We start from the raw sequence: 22,590 nt of genomic DNA, 5'->3' as shown, positions 1-22,590 counted from the left end.
TTTATTTGTATAGTGCCTTTCAGAAACCCAAGGACACTTTACATAAAGTTGATAGATAACATGAACAAAATACAAATGTACATGAACATAAATACACAATCACAAGATCAAACAAATAAAGCAGACAAAGATCAACTTGTGCAACTGAAGATAATGCAAGCAAGCATGGAAATGAAGAATGAGGCAGACAGTCAATTAACAAAGCATATATTAAATAAGTGAGTTTTGAGATCAGATTTAAAGGTCTGGAGTGATGAGATAGTACGAAGGTTTTGAGGAAGTTTGTTCCAGAGCTTGAGAGCTGAAATGCTGAAAGCCCTGCCACCCACAGTAGACAGTCTATACTTGGGTACCGTAAGCAAATTCCCAGAACTCGATCTTAGAGTACGCATAGGGACATAAGGGTGAACTAATTCTGAAAGGTACAAAGGTGCGGAACCATGACAAGCTTTGAAAACTAGGATGAGTATCAAACTGAATGCAATAGATAACAGGAAGCCACTGTAATTGCTGTAAAACAGGAGTGGTATGGTTTTTTTGGAATATGTAAGGGCACGAGCAGCTGCATTTTGAATTAATAAATAGAGAGTGAATAGGATATCTGAGAGGCAAAGGGTTATAAAGGAGCAGAGGAAGAAAAAGATTGATATATATTGAAAATTTTGTGTATTGTCAATTTTGTGTATAAAAAATGTCAGAACATTTTCACAGAGGTCAGAAGATCCATTATGAAAGGGAGATGGCGGTTTGATCAGTTTGTTAATCTCAGAAAATAGAAACCTGGGTTTACACTTTGCTTTGTTAATGAAAGTGGACAGGTAAGTAGAACGGGCAGTGTTAAGTGCTGTTTTATATTGCAACATGAGTTCTGAATAAACGTTAGCATGAACAAGAAGTCAAGTCTTCTTATACAGTCGCTCAAAGCGCCTACACTTAGCTTTCATTAATCTGAGCTCTGGGGTAAACCAGGGGGAAGAATGAGTTAGTGGGACAGTTCTGGTCTTTAAGGGGGCTAGAGCTTCCAAGACATTCAATGTAGTTTCATTATATAATGAAAGAATCTCATCAGGACAGGAGAGATTAACAGAGAGAAAGAGGAGGCTGCAATAGCAGTAGAAACATTTTCTTTACTCATTTTTCTTATGTTTCGATAGGATATTTTAGATTTAATTTTAGGTTTTACAAGGGGGAGAGAAAAACTAAAGTCAATGAGTTTATGGTCAGATATGCCAACTTCGAGACCCTGGACATAAACATTGTCAATGCCAACAGAACAGATTAAATCAAGGGTATGAGAATGAGAATGTGTAGGAAAATCAAATCACCTTTATTTATGTACTATAAAGTCCTTAGCAGTAGTACAGTCTGAATAAACATGAATGTTGAAATCACCAAGCATAATAATATTCTTATGCTGAGCACATGCAATGGTTAGTAAGGTCAGAGAGAAAGTTTGCATTGTGTTTGGGGGGTCTGTAGATCAACAATATCAAAAGTTGTGTAGGACCAACAATTCTAAACGACCGATATTCAAAGCTAACAACAGCATCAATGTTGACAGTCTTATAGTTGTTTTTGATTACAGCAGCCAGACCACCGCCTCTGCCAGTGAGACGTGGCTTAGATAAATGGTGGTATCCAGAAGGAGTCAACAAGTTAAGCTCAATAAAGTCATTAGGTAATTGCCAGGTTTCAGTGAGTAGTAGTATGTCCAACTGTCTCTCGATGATAATGTCATTCAGCAGTGTACCTTTGTTGGCCAGGGAACAAGTGTTCAGTAGCGCAAAGTTATGTCGAGGGGCACATGAGTTTCCGTACACAGATTGTAAGTCACATCTCTAGCCAGAGGTGTGAGAGTACGAGTCACATTGTCGCAGCGGGGATGCTTGTCGTTATAGTAATCACGGGTATTAAAGAAGGAGAAGAGCTGTCTTGAATCAGCTTGCGTTTGGGTGACCGGTGAATATAACGAGGACGACGAGCAATTTTGAGACGTTTACACCATTCATATGTAGAAAATCCAGCCGCGAAAAAGTTCAATTGGCGCAGTTGTGACAAAGTGTAAAAAAGATCCATGCTGACCAGAAAAAGAAAAAGACAACATATGAAAAGTGGTAGCGGTCTCATGACCGTAAATTTATTGATTGCAAAAAACATTGCCTTATACAACTCAAGACGAGCAGAACTCACGGAACACAGCCAAACCACTCACGAAACGCAGCCAAACTCTGGTGTTCTCCGGAACGCTTTTATATGTAACTGTGAATGTTTGCATGAACCCAAAGAATGTGTTATATTTTACTCTCTGTGTGAGGTCAGGTGTTTCTGATTTGCCTTACCATACAAGAAAACCGCATGGTTTTAGTTAATTTTCTTTACTTCTTGACTTTAGAGAAAGCAGAAGTATTATGTCTTAGTGGAATTGGTGAAACGGTTTAGAAAAGGACTTTAAAGACCCTTCTAATACCTTGTTTAAAAACTGCTTTGTGTTTTTTCTTCCCAGTGATGATGATCATTACTGTATAGGAATTTCTGTATAGGAATTCTGTTCAAAAAATGAAGGCTAGAGAATGACTGTCCATAAAATTTATGTTAAAACATTTAGTAAAAAATCCTGAAAATCGTGTCCTTTTATTAAAAATTTTGTGACATGAGCTAAAACAGGACATTCCATATGCAAAACCAGCTAAATCCATCTGACGTCTTTCTTTAAAAAGTGCATTTTTTCAGGCTCAGATGTATAGCTTTTTATGCAAGTACCTGTACTTCTGATTGGCCTGAGGCTGGTATTTTAGCGAGTTTGAAGAAAAAGTATTTGATGGACGTATAATATGTGTCGAGAGCATTCACTCAGTATCATTATCTCATTTTTGACCGAGATGGCTTTTTAGCTGGTTTGCATCTGAACTCTTCATATACAGTATGCATTAAACTGATGCAAATATAGGGAATGAAAAATAGGGAGTTTTAGTTTGTAAATAAAGGAGTTCACACACTGTTCCATGTCCTGGAATATTTGCTGAATAAAGATTTGGCTCTAGACATTGTGTGCTGTTTATAAATTTACCATATTTATTATGACTTCAGTGAAAATCAGATAACATTTTATGAGAATTTTGTGCTGATATCCAGTCATAATCATACCTGTGATCTAAAATATATTATTATGAACCAGTCTTAATGATTTAGCCCAGGAAATGCTCTGTCATTTTTTTGTAATTTGACAGCCACAAAGTCCTTATGGTATAATTCAGATATACTCTGAGAGCCTGCTAGAACCCTGGTAATATGATAGCTTCCTGGATCACTGGACAGCTTCAACATGGTATGTATAATAGTGTGGCCATGCCAACTTGCAAGTTTAACTTTTGCTGTTATTGTTAAGAAATATTGAATTTTACGTTCTTGCTGTCATAAATATGCACTGAATGCCAGACATCAGCTGTAGTTTTACACAGTGTTGTTGGCACATCTGAACCCTTGTGTAATTAGTGTCAGCTGCTGGAGATGTGTAGACTTTGAGGAAAGATGCTCAAGAAGGATCCTCCTACTCAGATTTCTTTTGAAGTGCACTCCTCACTACAAGCAGAAGGGAACTGATGCTCTTAATGAGAGTTTTCAAATGACACTCCTTTACTGAAAATACTGTGTATTCATGGTGAATGAGGAATGAGTAAAGAGGTGTGCCCATGGCTTTCATTTTCCATGAGTTTATGTAGTATTACAGAGATTTGAGCTTGCACTTACTGTCATGCATCAGCGATTACTAACATTTGTTATTTTGTTTTAGTTTTCTTATTGTGATTGTTGCTATGGCGTTATTGTTGCTCAATTCTCTGTCCCCAAGTCAAAGTATAACATTTGTTGGATAACATTTGTTGCATAATATTTATGCAAATGACCTGAGGTATAAAACTCAAAACCAGTAGGACAAATGGTATGAGTAATATTGGAAATGGTCTCTGTCTATAAAAAAACAAAAAAACAAAAAAAATAACAAAACAAAAACAAAACATAGAATTGTGTTAAAGGAGGTAAAGGAATAGTGCATGCTAAAAGCCACTTGCAACACCAAGAAACACATACCAACAAAACATTGGCAATTTTAGCATTAAAGGAGAAGTTCCCTTCCAAAACAAAAAATTACAGATAATTTACTCACCCCATTGTCATCCAAGATGTTTGTGTCTTTCTTTCTTCAGTTGATAAGAAATGTTTCTTGAGGAAAAAATTTCAGGAATTATCTCCATATAGTGGTCTTCCATGGCCCCCAAGTTTGAACTTCCAAAATGCAGTTTAAATGGAACATCAAATGGCTCTAAACGATCCCAGCCGAGGAAGAAGGGTCTTATCTAGCAAAACGATCTGTCATTTTCAAAACAAATTGACAACTTCTATACTTTTTAACCTCAAATGCTCGGCTTGTCTAAGTCTTCTTGAACTGTTTTTTTGTTGTTGTTGTTGTTTTTCAATACAGGGAATGTCGAAAAACTCCTATCTCGTTTTCTTCCCCAACTTCAAAATCGTCCTACAGAAGTACCAACCCAGTGTTCACAAAGTGAACATGCAAAGAAGATCAAATGTCCTTTACAAATACAAAAATAAAACAGGGATGTATTTTTTTTTTACTTTGAAGAAGAAAACAAGTTTTTTGATATACCCTAACTGCATTGACCCAGGTTACACAGGCTATGCATGCGCATTGCAGAGAAAAATGACCGATCGTTTTGCAAGATAAGACCCTTTTTCCTCGGCTGGGATCATTTAGAGCCATTTGAAGCTGCATTTAAACTGCATTTTGGAAGTTCAAACTCACGGGCACCATAGAAGTCCACTGTATGAAGAACATTCCTTAAATGTTTTCCTCAAGAAACATACTTTCTTATCGACTAAAGAAAGAAAGACATCTCCTTTAAGGAGCGCCACTTACATTTTCTTTCGACTATCAAATAAATAAATAATTTATTTGAATGAAATGACCCAGTTTGGAAAAAAAATTGGTGCTATAGATGGATTTAACATAGTGGTGTCTGCGCCAATAGCCTTGTGGGCAGCGCGCCGACATATGGTGCAATTGCGCTTTTCGTGTTTGAATCCTGCCTCGTGGACTTTTCCCTATCCCACCCCTCTCTATCTTTCCCAATAGCTTCCTGTCAAAATCTCCACTGTCCTATCCAGAAAATCTGCAGAAAAAAAAACAAAAAACAAAACAAAAAAAACTGTGTGTTTTTAAATATATATATTTTGATGGTCCCAAGTAAACACATTTCACCATAAATATAACCTCAGTCTTACAATATTTCCTCTTTGCTGTTGTTGTAGGAGCTGAGATATAATGAGCCTGTCGATTGCTTTGATAGTGGTGTGGATGGCCTCACCGCCGATACCAGTTCTCCCTCTCAGGTCTCCAGCTTTCTGGCTGTCCCCAACAGCATGCCTCAAACCCGCTCTCACTCTCTGTCACTGAATACCTGCAGCGGCTCTGCCGGTGCCCTTCATTTGGGTACTGATGTTTTGCGGCAAAACACCTACAAGAACTTCATGAGAGAGCTAAAGACTGGTCGGCCTCCAGCAGAAGGTGATCGAGAAGACTGGCGTGAGAGCTCCTCAGAGGAAATGGAGAACAATAGTCAAGAAATTCTCAGCTGTCTAGAACAGCTGGACTTGCTGTTTGAGAAAGAAAAGGGTGTAGTTAGACGGGCCGGATGGCTCTCCTTCAAGCCCTTGCTTACTGTACACAAAGACCGCAAATTAGAGCTAGTGGGCCGTCGAAAATGGAAGCAATTCTGGGTCACTCTAAAGGGTAAGTATGTCATGATTGCTATAACTACTGCTTATAACTTTACAGCGCCACTCACCTTTGTGCAGTAAGGACACACCATGACAAAGTGGCCAGTGATGACCAAATTATTATTATTTTTTTTCTTGCAGGCTGCACAATGCTGTTCTATGAGACCTATGGAAAAGCCTCTTCAGAGCCAGAGTCTCCATGCTATGCCTTGTTAGCAGAGGATGGTGTAGTCCAGGCAGTTCCTGAGCACCCCAAGAAAGAGAATGTGTTCTGCCTCAGTAACACCTATGGTGATGTTTACCTTTTTCAGGTCAGTTAAAAACCTTAGCTTACCAACAACATGGTTAATGGCCTGCTAACCATATAACGTGTTAAATCATATAACATGCTGTGTAGGTTAATTTATATTATAAAATTACTGATACTTTCAGTTGTTTTAACAAATGGTGTAGCATTTAACTTTTGTGTTGTTTGCAACCTAATTGGGAATACAATAGTGTGTTTTTGTTTGGCTGATGCTACTAACCATGAAATGAGAGAACAATATAAACTGTACTGTATAGTGTCAGTCCACTGAGTACCAGCCACTTGCTTGCTGTTGAGAAAATTACTGGTCCAGAAAACATGAAGTTATGTATGTATGTATTTAGGATAGTAGTGTAATCATTGACCTTTAGATGTTCTAAAGCCAATAAAATTTCTGGCTTAGTCAAGCAGACAATATCTATTTATTCCAAATTCTGATTAGTGCAGTGTGTCAAAATTTATTACTAAATAAAAAAACATTGCACACACTTTACTTGTCAATGATGTTTCTGCTGATATTAATGACCTTTGATATCAAGCATAAACATAAATTGATAGTTCACCCGAAAGTGAAAACTGTCATAATTTACTCACTTTCAAGTTGTTTCAAATGAATTATTCTATATGTATTCTTGTGCTGAACGCAAAAGAAGATATTTTAAAGGATGTGGGTAACCAAAAAGTTGCTGATCCCCATTGACTTCCATAGTGCCCCAAACCCCCCCGCCCCCCAAACCCTATAGATGTCAATGGGGAACTGCAACTGTGTGGTTACCCAAATTCTTCAAAATATCATCTTTTGTGATAAACAGAAGAAAGTTGACAGAAATGCCATGTTTAGGTGAACTGTCCCTTTAAATACATGAAATCTTTTTTGTAAACGAATATAAAGTGGGGTCCAAAAGTTTGAGGCATTGAAAGTCTAATTTAAACATGGGAATACATACATTTTTAGAATCTTAAAAAAAGGAAGGACAAACTAACGTTGTTATATAGAATGAAGTACTAAAAAAAAGACTGCACAGGATTTCTACGTTACTAATCAAACATACTTTTTAAAACAGTGACCATATTTATAATAACTATGTATAAAAGGTCACATTTCCTTCCTTGTGTTATTTTCCATTCTAGGCCTCCAACCAGACTGACCTAGAGAACTGGGTAACTGCCATTCATTCAGCTAGTGCATCTTTATTTGCAAAACGCTATGGGAAGGAGGACACACTGCGTTTGTTACGTGGACAGATCCGTGGTCTTCTCCAGAAGATCGACATGGACAGCAAGATGAGGAAAATGGCAGAGCTGCAGTTGTCCATCGTTGGTGACCCCAAAAACAGAAAGGCTATTGAAAATCAGGTAAGCAACAATTTGTCTGAAATGGGTATAATACTGCATGAAGTCCTTTTTTGTTTCAGTCACACATTGTTTGAATTTGAAAATTTGACTGAGCAGAGTAAGATAAAGACTGAATCTCTCAAAGACAATGAAGGTGCATCTGCACATGCAAACATTTGAACTTTAGTACTTTAAGTCATTACGTTTGAGGCTTTGTAGTGTGGTGTGTCTGTATTGACAAGTTTGAGAATGTACTAAGCTCTCCATTTTGCCTAAAACATTGGGATAAATCATTAAGGGCTTTGTCATGTTACCAGAAGGCATCTTAATCTTACCGCCACATACCGCTTTAGAGGTTGCATGACCCACATAGCTTAATTTGACCAATGGTATTAGTAGTTTTCCCACTGACTGATAACAATCAAGTTAATGCTTCATGGGAACCTCTGGAGCTGATGCAGAGGTCAAATGGGGGAGTTAGAGGGGTACCAGGCGCTGGATGAGAGATTTGATAAAGGGGAAAAGGTTAGAATTGTCTGAGAAACTGGGCAACTTTGAAGTCCTGTCCCCACAAATCAGTGCCAGCTGGGTAGTTTGAAGTCTCCACTGACCCCTCCTTCACCCTTCCTCCCTAACTGAATTATAATTGCGTTGAAGGCTGTTAAACATATGCCTTTTATAGAAGCAGGAAAAGTACAAGCAGGGTCAGAGAAACAAATTGAAGATAGATGTGTAGGACTGCACATTTAGAACCGCAATCAAAAAATGTTCCCGTCTAGAAGTAAACATTGATTATTTCACACGCATACCTCAGAAATTAAAATGGAATTCAGCCAGGCTCATATATGTAAATCTAATTTACTAGCATCACAAACAGATCCCTGTTACTGGATCAAATTTCCTGGCACACAATTAGAACAAATTTCTCAAACAGGCTTCAAAGACTCAGACAAGCCGGTGTGTTCCTAATAGGCTCTAAACTACAATGAACATGCCACTCTTTTTGTAGTAATGGGTGTATGTCAGTATCCAGTGTCACACTTCTAAAAGGCACTCCTGGGCTAGGGTAAGATTCCCATGAGATTCCCTAGGGTAAGATTCCCTCTGTACAGCCTCATTATACTTGTTTTAACGTTGTGAGGTTGACTTGGTAGAATTTAATAAAGCAAAAATCAAGAAACTTATTTACACAGTGTCTCTAAACTCATTAGAAACTGTATGAATGATGCTGAGAGCCCAAACCTAAGCATACAAACAATGCACAAAAGCAAATTCAATGCAATGGTAATATTTTTATCCTCTGTTATAAATTTAAATAATTTTATTTATTTCTCTTAAAAATAAGTGCAGAATATACAATAATAGTTTTCCCCATTAAAAAAACAAACAAACCCCGTCATTAGTGAAGACAAGCTTTTAATGAAGTAGTTCACTTCCAGAACAAAAATTTACAGATTTACAGATCTTTCTTTCTTCAGTCATAAAGAAAATATGTTTTTTTGAGGGAAAACATTTCAAGAATTTTCTCCATATAGAGGACTTCTATGGTGCCCGTGAGTTTGAACATCTAAAATGCAGTTTAAATGCAGCTTCAAATGGCTCTAAACGATCCCAGCCGAGGAAGAAAAGTCTTATCTAGAAAAACCTTTTCTCAAAAAGAAAAAAAATAAATGAATAAATAATTTTTAACCTCAAATACTTGCCTTGTCTAGCTCTGCCATGCACATGCGTACTTTGTGTAATCCGGGTCAATACAGTTAGTAGGGATGGGACAATACATTGATTCGTGGATCGATTCTGAGATCTTCCAAATGCATCGCCATTCTCTTTGGAATCGATTCTGAGCTCACTTGTGCGTTCGTCTGAGTCATGTAATTTTACCTTGGCTCAGAATGCTTTTATGATGCAAGATTATTGTAAACACAGCACACTGTGAACACCCTTGTAATTCGCTTCAAATTTTTCAAATTGTATAAATTATTATTTTAGGTTCAAGTCCATGTAAGGATTTGGAAACAAGCAGAGCACGGCTGTTTCTAAAGCAAGCAGTGCCATCTGCTGTTCAAAACTAAGCTCAGAATCGATTTGAGAAAGAATAGTGACGTGTTCGGAAAATCTCAAATCAATGCTGAATCATTTCTCGATTCGCGTTGCAACAGTTTATCGACCCATCCCTAAAAGTTAGGGTATGTCGAAAAACTCCCATCTCATTTTCTCAAGTACCGACCCAGTGTTTACAAAGTGAACATGCGAAGAAGTTCAAATACCCTTTACAAAAAAAGGTAAAACACCAATGTAGGATGATTTTGAAGTTGGAAGAGAAAATGAGATGGGAGTTTTTCGACCTACCCTAACTGTATTGACCCGTATTGTATTGATTACACAGACTACGCATGCATATCGCAGAGCTAGACAAGACAAACATTTAAGGTTAAAAAGTATATACTTTTTTTAATTTTTTTTTTTATTTTTATTTTTTTCCAGAAAATGACCGAATGTTTCACTAGATAAGACCCTTATTCTTCAGCTGGGATCATTTAGAGCCCTTTGAAGCTGCATTGGAACTATTTTTTTAATGATCAAACTCACGGGCACCATAGAAGTCCAATATATGGAGATAATTCCTGAAATGTTTTCCTCAAAAAACATAATTTCTTTATGACTGAAGAAAGAAAGGCATGAACATCTTGGATGACAAAGGGGGGAGTACATTATCTGTAAATTTTTGTTCTGGAAGTGAACTACTCATTTAAGCACAGCCTCAGAATGGTGCATTACAACAAAACAAAATAAACTCTGGTTGGTCACATTAAATGTCAGTCAAACAATCTCTTCCTGTTTAAGTGGTTGTTTCCTGGCTGCGGTGTTGACCAGACAAATGGTGTTTATTCAGATGCCTAGCTATATGAGACTAGAGTATTATAAAGTTTCATATACTGATATTGTTCATAGAGCTGTGAGTAACGACATGAATATGACTAATGACCAACGGCATGTTATTTTTACTTTCCTCATCTGTTTTGTCAAACAAGCAGAGAACTAAATCCAGTGGTTGCCCCTGTGTTTTTTATTACATATAATAATGGCAATTGGAGATTGCCTTCTCACATTTGAGAGCAATTACAGCCACAAAGATCATTTAGTCATGCTGTTTCTGCCACCATAGATTACAAATGATGATTGTGCTAAGCAGTAGTTTGTCACTTAGTGGATGAGATGCCCTTCCTCACCAACCTTTATTTATTTATTATTATTTTTTTTTAATTTGCGGACAGATCCAACAGTGGGAACAGAATCTTGAGCGTTTCAACATGGACCTTTTCCGCATGCGCTGCTACCTGGCCAGTTTGCAAGGTGGCGAGTTACCCAACCCCAAGAGCCTGTTAGCCACGGCCAGCCGCCCGACCAAAGCTGCACTAGCCCGTCTGGGAATCTTCTCTGTTTCCTCCTTCCATGCACTGGTTAGTATCAAAAGCTGTTGTAGAACACAATAAATATTTCTCATTCATTTTCTCCATGAGGATCTCAAAACATTAATGAATGAACAAAAACAAAAAATTATCAAGTTTTGTTTTTAATATAATTTGAAGACAAAGGTATTAAGCCCGAGAACTGCTTAGCAGTTAACTACTCATCCCATGCAATTTCTGTGATGGAATCAAAACAACAGTATAATTTAATACAATAATAATAATAATAATAATAAAATAAGATTGAAATACATTTGTTGTTTTATTGCAAAATGTTCACATATATAAGTTGACTGAGAATGTAGGGAGACTGACTTTCTTTCTTCTGACTGTCATTCGTGATGCTTCATGAAAGCAGGTGGTTGCTGCTTGAGCTCTTTTGGCATGATTCTCATTTCTATGGTAACAACAACACTGCCCACAGTCCTGATCCATCAATCAGAGAGAGGGAGTATAGTTGTTCACAGGGAATTCAGCTATTATACTCATTTTTTAAATGAAGTTGAAATCATTCCGACAGGTTTACTGTATATAATGTTATAAAAGATTAATTTCTTTAATGAAAATGAATTAGAATTTTGCTTTAGAAAGCTAACTGTTGTGCTGTATTTCTATCGACTTTCTCTCCTGAAATTACTATGAGAGGAAGCCATTTTATTTCCAAAAATGGAATACTTGCCTAGTTACCATTGCAGCCAATCTGTTTGTTGTCATACAGATCTGTTCCAGAGATGAAGCCACAATGCGAAAGCGTTGTCTGTCTCTGTCCCACCGAGGTCGCAGTAAGAAAGGGGTCTTTTCTTCCCTCAAGGGCCTGGATACTCTTACCAAGCGAGGTCATGAAAAAAAGCCTTCTGTTTCACAGGTATTACACCCACTCTGTCTGAACAGTCGTGACTGTGTGTCATAACACAAATGCTTGGAAAGTGCATTTACATATCAGTTTTTCTACCTTTTATGTTTTGAAACTCATGTGTCATGCTGGTGGGAAATTCTTCCCACAGGTGCAAATAACAGGACTTTGATAAATAAGGACTCTCTAAAGGTAGTAATTACAGAGCTGGCAGGATTAAAAATGTTGTTCGTTCTCCTTTCTCAGAAATGCATCAAGATAATAAGAGGGCTGTTTTCAGATGTAGAGTTTCATATCTGGTTACCAAGTGTAAAGCCTTGAGACATTGATGAAGCTGATGATGTTTCCTCCCTGTTGAGATGTTAATATACTGTGCTAATAATAGTGGTGAATTAGCAGTTAAGGAACTGCACTGGGCTGTTTGTTTAAATCTAAAGATGGTTGACCCATGAGCCGGAGAATTTTATAGATTTTCTGTCATGACCGTGCCCTTGAGCATGGCATTTAACACCAGGTTGTTGCAGAGGGACTTCCTCTACAATTACAGTACTGTGTATTGTTTGGAATAAAAAGTGGCAGCAAAGTAAGTCACTAATGCTTGTTTTGTTGAGCTTGCTGCACTGCTTTACCAGCCAGAAAACCATCTTAGTCTGTATAAAAAGTGAAGATCCCTCATTTTGTGTTTTTTATTTTGTCCCTGTTAAAAGGATTTCATTGATTTGAGCTGCTGTTCTTACAGTGGTCTTCCTCAGGTAAGGTATATTAGCTTTGTAGGCCACAGCTACTATAGCATGGCTCCTTGTAGACATATAAATGCCTCTTCGACCCTCTGTTGACCTGCACACAATAGCTATATTCCAGAATGATCCCACCTTATATTAAGTGTCATTAACTTCAATGTATTTAAGTCAAGGGAAAAAAAATTGAGTTGGGATATGGCTAAAGTTAGGGACATATTTGGGTGGTATAGTTAGGTTTAATTGTCTGTTAATAGGAAAGATTAGGGCCAACAATGTAATTACAAATGTATTTACAGAAATTAATTACAGCTGTAATTACATGCAGTTATTTATTTATATATATATATATATATATATATATATGATGTGTAAAATGTGTGTACACAATAAGTACATTGTATCAAATTAATCATTTAAATGTATGTACTTTAGACACTTAATATAAACTCTGTCCCAAAAACTAGTAAGCTGCCTACCTAGAAAACACTTTAAGTAACACTTTAAGGCATTGATTTTGGTTCACAGAATTGCATGTCCTACTCAGTTCCAGTATTGCAGTGAAATAAATTGAATTCAATTCAATTCAGTTAAAATATCTATTGAAAATAACTGAATAAAAAATGCAGTAGGAGTACGTTGGTGAATTAAACTGGCTCTACATTGACTCTACATTGCTCTCTGTAAATGGCTTGATTGACTTCATGTAATTTCCTGAAATATTTGTAAACATAACAACTGGAAGGATAATATTGCTGCAGCCTCTAGAAATCAGAATAATCTTATTATTAAGTATAATCTCAGACTTTATTCACACCACTAAAATGTTTTCTGGACATCCTCTACAAACTACCAGTTTTGTTCCCAGTACTCACTTTTAGCTTCTAACAATAGCTTCTGGGAAACTATCTTAAAAATTTAGCTTGCTAAACTTGATCATCTGTATGACTTGCATGCTTTTTTGGTTTGTGCTGTTTCTGGACATTATTCATGTGGAAAAATTTGTTTCACCACTAAAAAAAAAATGTCTCCAAATGATTTATGATGTTCATATGCGGTTAGGTTTTCAGTTTTAGAAATCAGCTGTCTGTGTAGATAGTAGATGGCATGACAATTCATAACCCCCTTCTTAAGTGATTGTCCTGGTTGTCCCAACTTTATTAATGCACATTCTCATGCATAAAGAACCCAGGGCCAGAAATTAACTGAAAAATGTTGCTGAAAGTAATAAAAATGCTGCAGATGTAATGACAAAAGGTCCCTTAATACATTTTGTTTTTATTAGTTTTATGTTAACATATTTCATAATATTTTATACAAGGCCTAAATAAAATAATTCAAAAGTAATAGTAATAATAATTAAAATGAAGTATTTGACATAAATGAACATGTTCTTATATATTTAGAAAAAAAAATACTGAAAATGAAATCCATGGGACAAATATTGGTCCTTAATAAAAAGTTAAATTGTTCATTTCTGTCACTAAGTAAATCCAGTAGTATCTTAAGTGGACGAAAGGTAAAAAAAAAAAATAAATAAAAGTCTCCAATCACTGACACTGAAGTTCCTGTCCCTTCCTGACATGTGTCATGTAATGGGAGATCCAGCCAGCTTGGCTAACGAGCCCCAATTTCATTTCACACCACAGAAGGCAGAGGTGTGGAGACAGACAGAGGGAGAAATGTATTATGAATTATTAAAAGCCATATGTGGTAAATTGCAGCCTGCTGTACTCTACCCCGCAGCGACGCACAGATGGATGGTATAAGAGCCCTATGCTAGTTGCTAAATATTAAACAGGCCAGCCTTTTGCTAAAGACACTGCAGTAGCCATCAAGTCATAGTGTCTCTTTTCACCTCTTTGTCTCTCACTGAGATTTGAAAAACATCAATCAGTCACATCAATTAAGCCTACTTTTGGTCTTGCTTTCACAAAGAAGCAAATTGTTAGTTCTTTGACAGTAATCCTGTTTAGCCTCTAAAATTGGGTCCCCAGTTACTAGGCCCTCCTATGCCATTAACACGTACAGTTTCTTCATAAGATTATTTAAAATAAATGCTTTTCTTTCTATTTATCCAGTAATTCTGGACATGAATGTATCTCTGTTTCTACAATAATATTTAGCAGCACATCTGTTTTCAACATTGGTTATAATTATAATTAGCACCAAATCAACATATTAAAATTAATTTAAATTCTAAATAATTTGACATTAAATTAAAACAAATTTAAATGGTATTGTACTGTGGTACAGCAGTGCTATTTTTATTACATTGTAATCAAATAAATGCAGTCTCTGTGAACATTCTTTTAAAAACATTACATTTAAAATGTAATGTTTTTACATCTTTGTAGAAATATAAGCACATCTCTCAATTCTGACTTCAGAGTTTATGTCTCGCAATTGTGAGGAAAAAAAGTCTGAATTGTTACTTTATAGCTCGCAATTCTGACTTTATAACTCACAATTGTAAGTTTAGATCTTATAATTCTGACTTTACGACATGCAATTGCAAGTTAATGTCTCGCAATTGCAAGTTAATGTCTCACAATTCCGTGAAAAAAGTCAGAATTGCGAGTTTGTATCATGCAATTCTGAGGGGAAAAAGGCTGAATTGTGAGATATTGAAAGTTGCAATTACCTTTTTTATTTTTTATTCAGTGGTGGAAATGGGCTTCCATAGATCTCATGTTCATAGTGAACTATGTTAATGTACTCCATCAAGATTTTTACATTTCCATTTTCTTCCATTTGTATAAAAATATGAAAACTAGTGCTGTAGAAAGATTAAAATAATTATGAACGAAGTAATGTAAATTCTAGTTCATGCATGCAGTTTATAATTTGTATACAAATTCAGTACAACTACACACATAGTTTATGATCTTTATTTACTGTATTTTCAATTTTTCTATTACTTTAGCCTGATAGATATTAATTTTGCTCTTGGTGTGAATAGACAATTTGTCTGTGCATCAATTTGTTTATTTGCATTATGCTTTGATGTGAAAATGCCTCAGTAAAGTTTCTCATTTCACATGCAAAGAGGTTGTTTACTTAGAAGTCTTAGAGGCAAGTCAAGAAAAAAATCTAGTCTGTTTCTAAGGCTCAAGCAGAGGATAAAAAAAGATGAGGAAAAATTAATATTATAAGTGGGCCTCAGGGAAAAATCTAAAAATGTTTAAAACCCTGACCATCCATGGCCATACAAAAGCAATCTGTCATAAGAAGGCTACACCAAAGTATAAATTAGAAATCAAAAGTCTTACATTAAACATTCAGCATGATTGTTCATCCTACTAACCAGTATAGTGCTCTTTACTTCCAGTGCTTCAAGTCTTGAAGCTTTTGTTTAAGATCAAAATAGATTCACTACAGGAAACTTGCTTGGCTGACGTTTTATATAGAAACAAAATGATAGTTTGTCCGCTGTAGTGTTTGTAACCATGGCTTTGTTCCGTCTGACAAAATATGACTAAGAGTTTTATGAGACTGCAATGATTTGTTTTTTCCCTCTTGTTTCAGGTCTTTGACACTGACGGTGAAGGGCATCTAAACACTATTCCTCATTGTAGTTTTGAGGTACGTTACTGTGTATTTACAGAATCCTTCCACTGGACAAAACTCAGGTTTACTTGGTTGCTTTTTAATAATAAATTTGTAAACCGAGATATTATACATATACAAATATATTTGTGTTGTCTTTTTGTTCATCATATGTGTATAAAAATAATTTATTGTGGCTGATAGATGCACACATTTTAATTGGTGGTGAGCTGCGATGCTGGTTTAGAACACGAGGAGAACTATTGTCTGATTTTGTTCCATTTTAAACAAGACTGTGGATTGAGTCACGTGTACAATTTGTGATTGCTTGTATTTCTCTGAAACACTGTCCATGGTTCACTGTGTGCCACTTCAGTGATACATGGAGACCAACACACCGATGTTGCTAAGAGACCATGTTAAAGGATAGCAGTCATTCTAGACAGCAAGAGCCTTTTCTTCATCATTCCATCTTTAGCATTCTGGGTGGAGGTTAGCTTCCATAAATGATTTTTCCCACTTTAGAGAGGAAAGTCTGAAGTCGAGGCTCTGCTGCTGAGAGCCACACACACTGAGGAACGTGTACTGGGCGGTTGCCCTTGGCTGCTCTGTTGGAAAGTTGACCGTTACGGAGTTAAATGAATGCACACTCATTCTACCGCTGGCCAGGGTTTCATTCACACCACTCGCTGGACAAACATAGGGTTATACAACTTGTCTTAGGTAACTCTGTTTCCCTAACTAAAAAGGCCATTACTTCATTGAGTTTAATGTGTGGACGGTCTGTACCTTTGGAGGTGGGACGTGACATGTTTTATCTGGTGTGTGTTACACAAGCATAAAATGATGCCACTATTCGTCATGATGTGAGTCATGGAACAAGTCCATGTCAAATGCTTTAGTTTTAAATAGTCAGTCTTTGAATTTGTTATACTTGTCTATAAGTCCCTTGGTTTCTAAAATGCTATAAATGTATATAGATCAGAGAATTCTATCAAATCTGCTATTAAATCAAATAAGGATATATAACAAAGTGTGTTATAAATAGGTAAGTAAGTAACCAGGGAATAAAGGTATTTTAAAAAAGTCTTTGCATTTCACCCGATTCAAAATTTTTGGTCTTTGTCATCCTCCTTCTCGTTTTTCTTTCACAGCGGTTAGGTAGTTTGGCTAATGTTTACTCAATCGTGCCACCTGAAGGCAGCCGATGGGATTGCAGCCAGGGAAACACAACGTGCATCTATATGCCGAATTACCAGACTGTTACTGTTCTTCTGAAAACTCATCACACCGTCACGGATGTCTTGACTGAGACCTGCAGGGTAAGATTAGTGAATTCAAAAAATCCACCTCTTCATTTTAAAGAGTCAGCAGAGTGTTCCGACTAATTGCCTTGATTTACCAACACACCCATTTTGATTTGTCAGCTGTTACATTGTTTCTGATCATTTGACACCTGTACCTGTTATGTCTGAATCAGCACAGACGCAAACACATCATTGTGTTTGTATATGGTAGCCTACTTCACTCCTGTGATTACCCGAGGCTATCGGTGACATTATAATAGACCATATCTAGAGAAATTCTTTAATAGATGACATCATGCCCTCTGCTTGACAGCTGTGTTAGTCTGAGTCTATGAGACTCCTCAGCACCTGGCTTTTCTCACACAAATTAATTTGACATTATTTGTTTTTATGTTTTTGAAAAAGTGTCTAATGCTCAATAAGGCTGGATTTATTTGATCAAAAAATACAATAATATAGTACATATTATGAAATATTATTGCAGTTTAAAATAACTCGATTTTAATATTTTGGTTAATTTATTCCAGCAATGGGAAAGCTCATCAGTATTACAGTTCTTCAGAAATCATTCTTATATGCTGTGATGCTCAAGAAACATGTTGAGAATAGTTGTTCTGCTTAATGTTTTTTTTAAAACATAAATAGATGTAAATAGATTTTTGTTACAGTGTAATATATTTACTGCCAATTTTGATCATTTTAATGTGTCCTTGCTAAACAAGTATTACTTGTAAATAAATAAATAAAAAACTGACACCATTCTTGCACCCATTCATTGATATTTTAGTGACTGACCACTGTCAAGTTTATGGTGAAGGAAAAAAAGTAATGAAAAATCATGAAAAGCAATTCTCATAGCTCCAGAAACATAGCTGGAAAAGAACCACAATATAGAACTGTCAGCAAAGATTTTTGCATATAACAAATAATTCACCCAAACAAATATTCTTACACCATTTGCTAACTCTTATGTTGTTCCACACCAAAAAACCTTTCTTTTGTGAAATACAAAAGTATTTTCACGTCACATTTTCACATTGCTCCTTTCTTATACAGTTGAGGTTGCATCCCCCTTTCAGAATCTGCAAAATGTTCATTATTTTACCAAAATAAGTGGGATCATACAAAATGCATGTTATTATTTACTTAGTACTGACCTGAATAAGAGATTTCACATAAACAATGTTTACATATAGTCCACAAGAGAAAATAATAGCTGAAATATCCATCTTTTCACACTGAGGATAACTGAGAGACTCATATGCACCTATTACGGAAGGTTCAAATGCTCACTGATCCTTCAGAAGAAAAAATAATGATTTAAGAGCTGGGGAGTGACAACTTTTTGAATCTGAACAAAAAGTTTTCACCCACTGGTACACCTTCTGTAATAGTTGCATATAAGTCTCTCAGTTGTCCTCACTATGAAAAGATGGATCTGAAAATCATAGTCATTGTTGGAAAGGGTTCAAATACACAAAAATGCTGGAAAACCAATTTTTCTGGAGAACAGCAGGCAGTTTAACCGTTCAAGACAAACAAGGGATTATCACTACAATTATCACTAAAAAAAAAAAAAAAAAAAAAGCTGTGGATCATTCAGGTAACAACACAGTATTAAGAATCAAGGGAATGTAAACTCATTTTATAAATTCAACTATTATTTTCTCTTGTGGGCTATATGTAAGCATCTTTTATGTGAAATATCTTAATCAGGTCAGTACTAAATAAACAATAACATGCATTTTGTATGACCCCTCTTATTTTGGTACAATAATTAATATTTTGCAAATTTCTGAAAGGGGGATGTAAACTTTTGACCTCAACTGTAACCAAAACATGCATTAACATGCATTTCAGCACTATAATCCAACTCTTCTGACGTCATACAGTATAGTTTTTATTCACCGAAAATGTGCCCTTCATTGTAGTTCTTACTCTTCTATGTGTTAGTTACATGACTATTCAGTATCATTATCAAACTTGGTAGCACCATGTTTTGATGCTCTACATTTTATTTTTTGTATGTGGAAAGAGTTGCATCTTAAAAAAAGATTTCCTTCTCTTAGCTCATGGGCCTGGACCCTAGCCTTCACTGTTTAAGGCTGAGAAGATGTGTAGAAGACAGGATGGAGGTATCAGTGCCATCAGCTGATGAGCTCCTGCAGAACTTGGTAAGATATTGCTAATGGCAAAGCTTTATCACAGCCCGGTTTATAAAAAGCAGAGTTGTTGAACTGCATGATTGTGCACTTATCCGCACTTCTGTCTCACCCTAGTCATATGACGAATTGGAAGTCAGCCAGCTGAATGTCTTCACTCTGCACATGTCTAGACCTAGTCTAACTGGAGACTTTGGTAAGCAAGTCACTGCAGAGGGGAAATTTAAGTGGCTGTTTTTAAACTCATGGGGACTGATGGCACGTTATGATGTATTATGATAGTTTTTTGTTTTTGTTTTTTTTTTGTCCTCAAGGCTTTGCTCTTACAGGCTATGTAGACAACCTGAATAACAGCCGTATCATTGTCAGTGAAGTTCTCCCTGATGGGCTTGCTTTCAGCGAAGGTACTTTTGCTTGTGAAGTTATAGCTTTTATCTCTGAGGATATGTAGATTATGCTTATATGTGTTAGAAACACCTTTCTGATATTTGAACAAAGACCAAAAGATTTTTTGTGTTTTCACATATTGTCTTTTGAAGGGTACTATAACCTTTGTTTCCTTCACTCCTGCTGTTTTACATAACTGATAGGTCTGAGGCCCGGTGATGAGATCATGGTTTTAAATGGTTGTGAGGTGTCTTCTCTGGACCTGGCTCTGATACAGACTTTATTCAACGATCAGACTCTGCAACTAACTGTGAAACGTCATCCACCCTTCATTCAGCACAACACAGATACAGCAAATACACAGTCTCTGCGCAGAGATAACCTCCAAAACCACCAAAGAGCCAAGTCCTCAACAGGTACTGAAGACACACATTTACACATGAATGAATCATGTGACCTTGGACCACAAAACCAGCCATAAGTAGCATGGATATATTTGTAGCAATAGCCAACAATACATTGTTTGGGTCAAAATTATCAATTTTTCTTTTATGCCAAAAATCATTAAGTATCATTAAGGATATTAAGTAAAGATCATGTTCCATGAACATATTTTGCTAAGAGCTTTGTTTGGACAACTTTAAAGGCGATTTTCTCAATATTTTGATTTTTTTTTTTTTTTTTTTTTTTTGCACCCTCAGATTTCAAATTTCAAATTGTATCTTGGCCAAATATTGTCCTATTCTAACAAACCATGCATCACTGGAGATCTTATTTATTCAGCTTTCAGATGATGTATAAATCTCAAAACTGGTCTCTTATGACTGGTCCCATTTTGTGGTCCCAGGTCACATTTCAAAACAAAGGTCAATTAGGTAGTTTGCACACGCTGAATGTTCTCATCCAGGCTCACAGTCCATGGAGCGTACACACTCGCTCAACTGTGCAATAGACAGACTGGAATGCATGCAATGAAGTATACCCAGGCCTTAAGGTTACTCCATGACCTTCAAATCAATTTTGAAGACCAGTTAGGGCTTCATCAGACTCACTGCTTGCAAAGTGAGATGCACCTCAACCCAGTTTGGTTTTTTGGATGTGCACTCCTTTTTGCATTTCTTTAACCTACAGTGCATAAACATAGATTTTGAATTAGGTTCATGGTTAGTGCTAAGTTATATAAAATTCAGTGTTTCCAACATCACTAAGCCCTCTCTTTCACCTCCACACAAACATCTGTCATAGAGATCACTTTTCATGATTCAGTCAATTCTGAATAGTTAATGTCAAGTCCTGAATTCCACCTTCCATTTTGATTCAGACATACATCACATTTAAGAAACAAATCATATGATTGCGTTTTTAAAAACAAGTTTCTAAGAAAATGCAGTTGGTTAACCACTTTCTAACTTACATAATCAGCCAAGTTCACTAATTTCAAGCTTATAAGTCAGTTGACTGCTTGTATAGTTCTGTGCTGCTCTTTTTTATGTAGTTGAAATTACGGAAATAGAGACACACAGCAAACACATTAGACACCAACGTTTCTCACCTGCATGACAGCTGGTGAGAAAGAGAGTATCACTTTCTTGCTGACGTTATACTTCTTTTTAACATGATGTGGTCTGTTGACACTCTGTTACTATTGCATTCTCTCTGCTCAGGTGCACAGTGTGGCACTAAAACTAACATGTTGCAAAACTGATGATTTTAATATCATTTTAAAGTATGAGAAATTGTATTTGATCCTGGTTTGTCATCTCTGTAGTGCTGCAGTGTTGAATATCAGATGATATCTGTTTCTAAATATAAAGCAGTTGATGTAGCAGTTTTTTTTTTAATTGAGCATGGCCTAAATATACTGTATCTTTGACAACTTTCTGTTCACTTGTTATGCATTTATAGTTTATAGTCAATGTTGAAGACATTTGACACTTGTCACACCTCATTTGTAAACTTCCTGCCCAAATTTCCTTCCCCTGACTTCCTCAAATTGGACTGTTGTCTGTAACGTCTCAGTCATTTATGAAAGAGATAAACAGCAGTCTATGTACTGTGAGCAGGACCATTGTTTCGTGCTGGTTTTGAACCCTGGCTGCTTTTGCCGTTGCATGGTAGGTGTCTGACAGAATGAACATTACAGCACATTTATTGCTACATTTAATTATTCTTTTGTGATATCAGTGATTATTTGTTCTGAATTACAGAATATGTTTCATGAGCAGTGAGAATCTTTGTTTTCATGTAAGCACTGGTTACTTGAGAGTTTTGTAAGTCAGGTTTATATATATATATATATATATATATATATATATATATATATATATATATATATATATATATATATATATATATATATATATATATATATATATATGTATATATATGTATATATATATGTATGTATATATATATATGTATATATATATATATATATATATATCCACTTTATATTAAGTGGCTTAACTACTAATTAAGTTAATATTAAGTGCTAACCCCTAAGCACTTACATGTTAAGCATTTGATGCAATGTTTACGTTCTGAAAAATGTATTGCCATGTTTTGGTCAAAAGTGTAAATGCATTTTGCAATTATGTGCAGATATTTTAAATGCAAGTACAATGTAACAGCATTACATATATTATTAATATTTTAAGTAGTTAAATACACATACTAAAATGTGAGTCTAAGGT

General features: G+C 35.9%; 1 protein-coding gene across 4 annotated transcripts in view; it reads left to right on the top strand.

The window, feature by feature from the left end:
* LOC127179975 (rho guanine nucleotide exchange factor TIAM2) overlaps positions 1–22,590 on the top strand; it is a 127,268-nt gene that overhangs the window by 75,042 nt on the left and 29,636 nt on the right. For 3 of the 4 annotated variants that reach the window (XM_051133843.1, XM_051133842.1, XM_051133844.1), the window contains exons 4-15: positions 5,323–5,803; positions 5,932–6,101; positions 7,229–7,453; positions 10,708–10,893; positions 11,621–11,767; positions 12,463–12,507; positions 16,021–16,077; positions 17,196–17,363; positions 19,418–19,522; positions 19,628–19,706; positions 19,825–19,914; positions 20,101–20,313. In XM_051133843.1, the coding sequence (XP_050989800.1) occupies positions 5,323–5,803; positions 5,932–6,101; positions 7,229–7,453; positions 10,708–10,893; positions 11,621–11,767; positions 12,463–12,507; positions 16,021–16,077; positions 17,196–17,363; positions 19,418–19,522; positions 19,628–19,706; positions 19,825–19,914; positions 20,101–20,313 (1,966 nt within the window). The remainder of the gene's footprint in view (positions 1–5,322; positions 5,804–5,931; positions 6,102–7,228; positions 7,454–10,707; positions 10,894–11,620; positions 11,768–12,462; positions 12,508–16,020; positions 16,078–17,195; positions 17,364–19,417; positions 19,523–19,627; positions 19,707–19,824; positions 19,915–20,100; positions 20,314–22,590) is intronic. The other variant, XM_051133845.1, reaches the window with a different exon arrangement.

This window comes from Labeo rohita, chromosome 17 (genome assembly GCF_022985175.1).
Source record: "Labeo rohita strain BAU-BD-2019 chromosome 17, IGBB_LRoh.1.0, whole genome shotgun sequence".
Lineage (NCBI taxonomy): Eukaryota > Metazoa > Chordata > Actinopteri > Cypriniformes > Cyprinidae > Labeo > Labeo rohita.
Note: the sequence above shows the minus strand (reverse complement) of the source record. Positions and strands in the feature narration are given on the sequence as shown.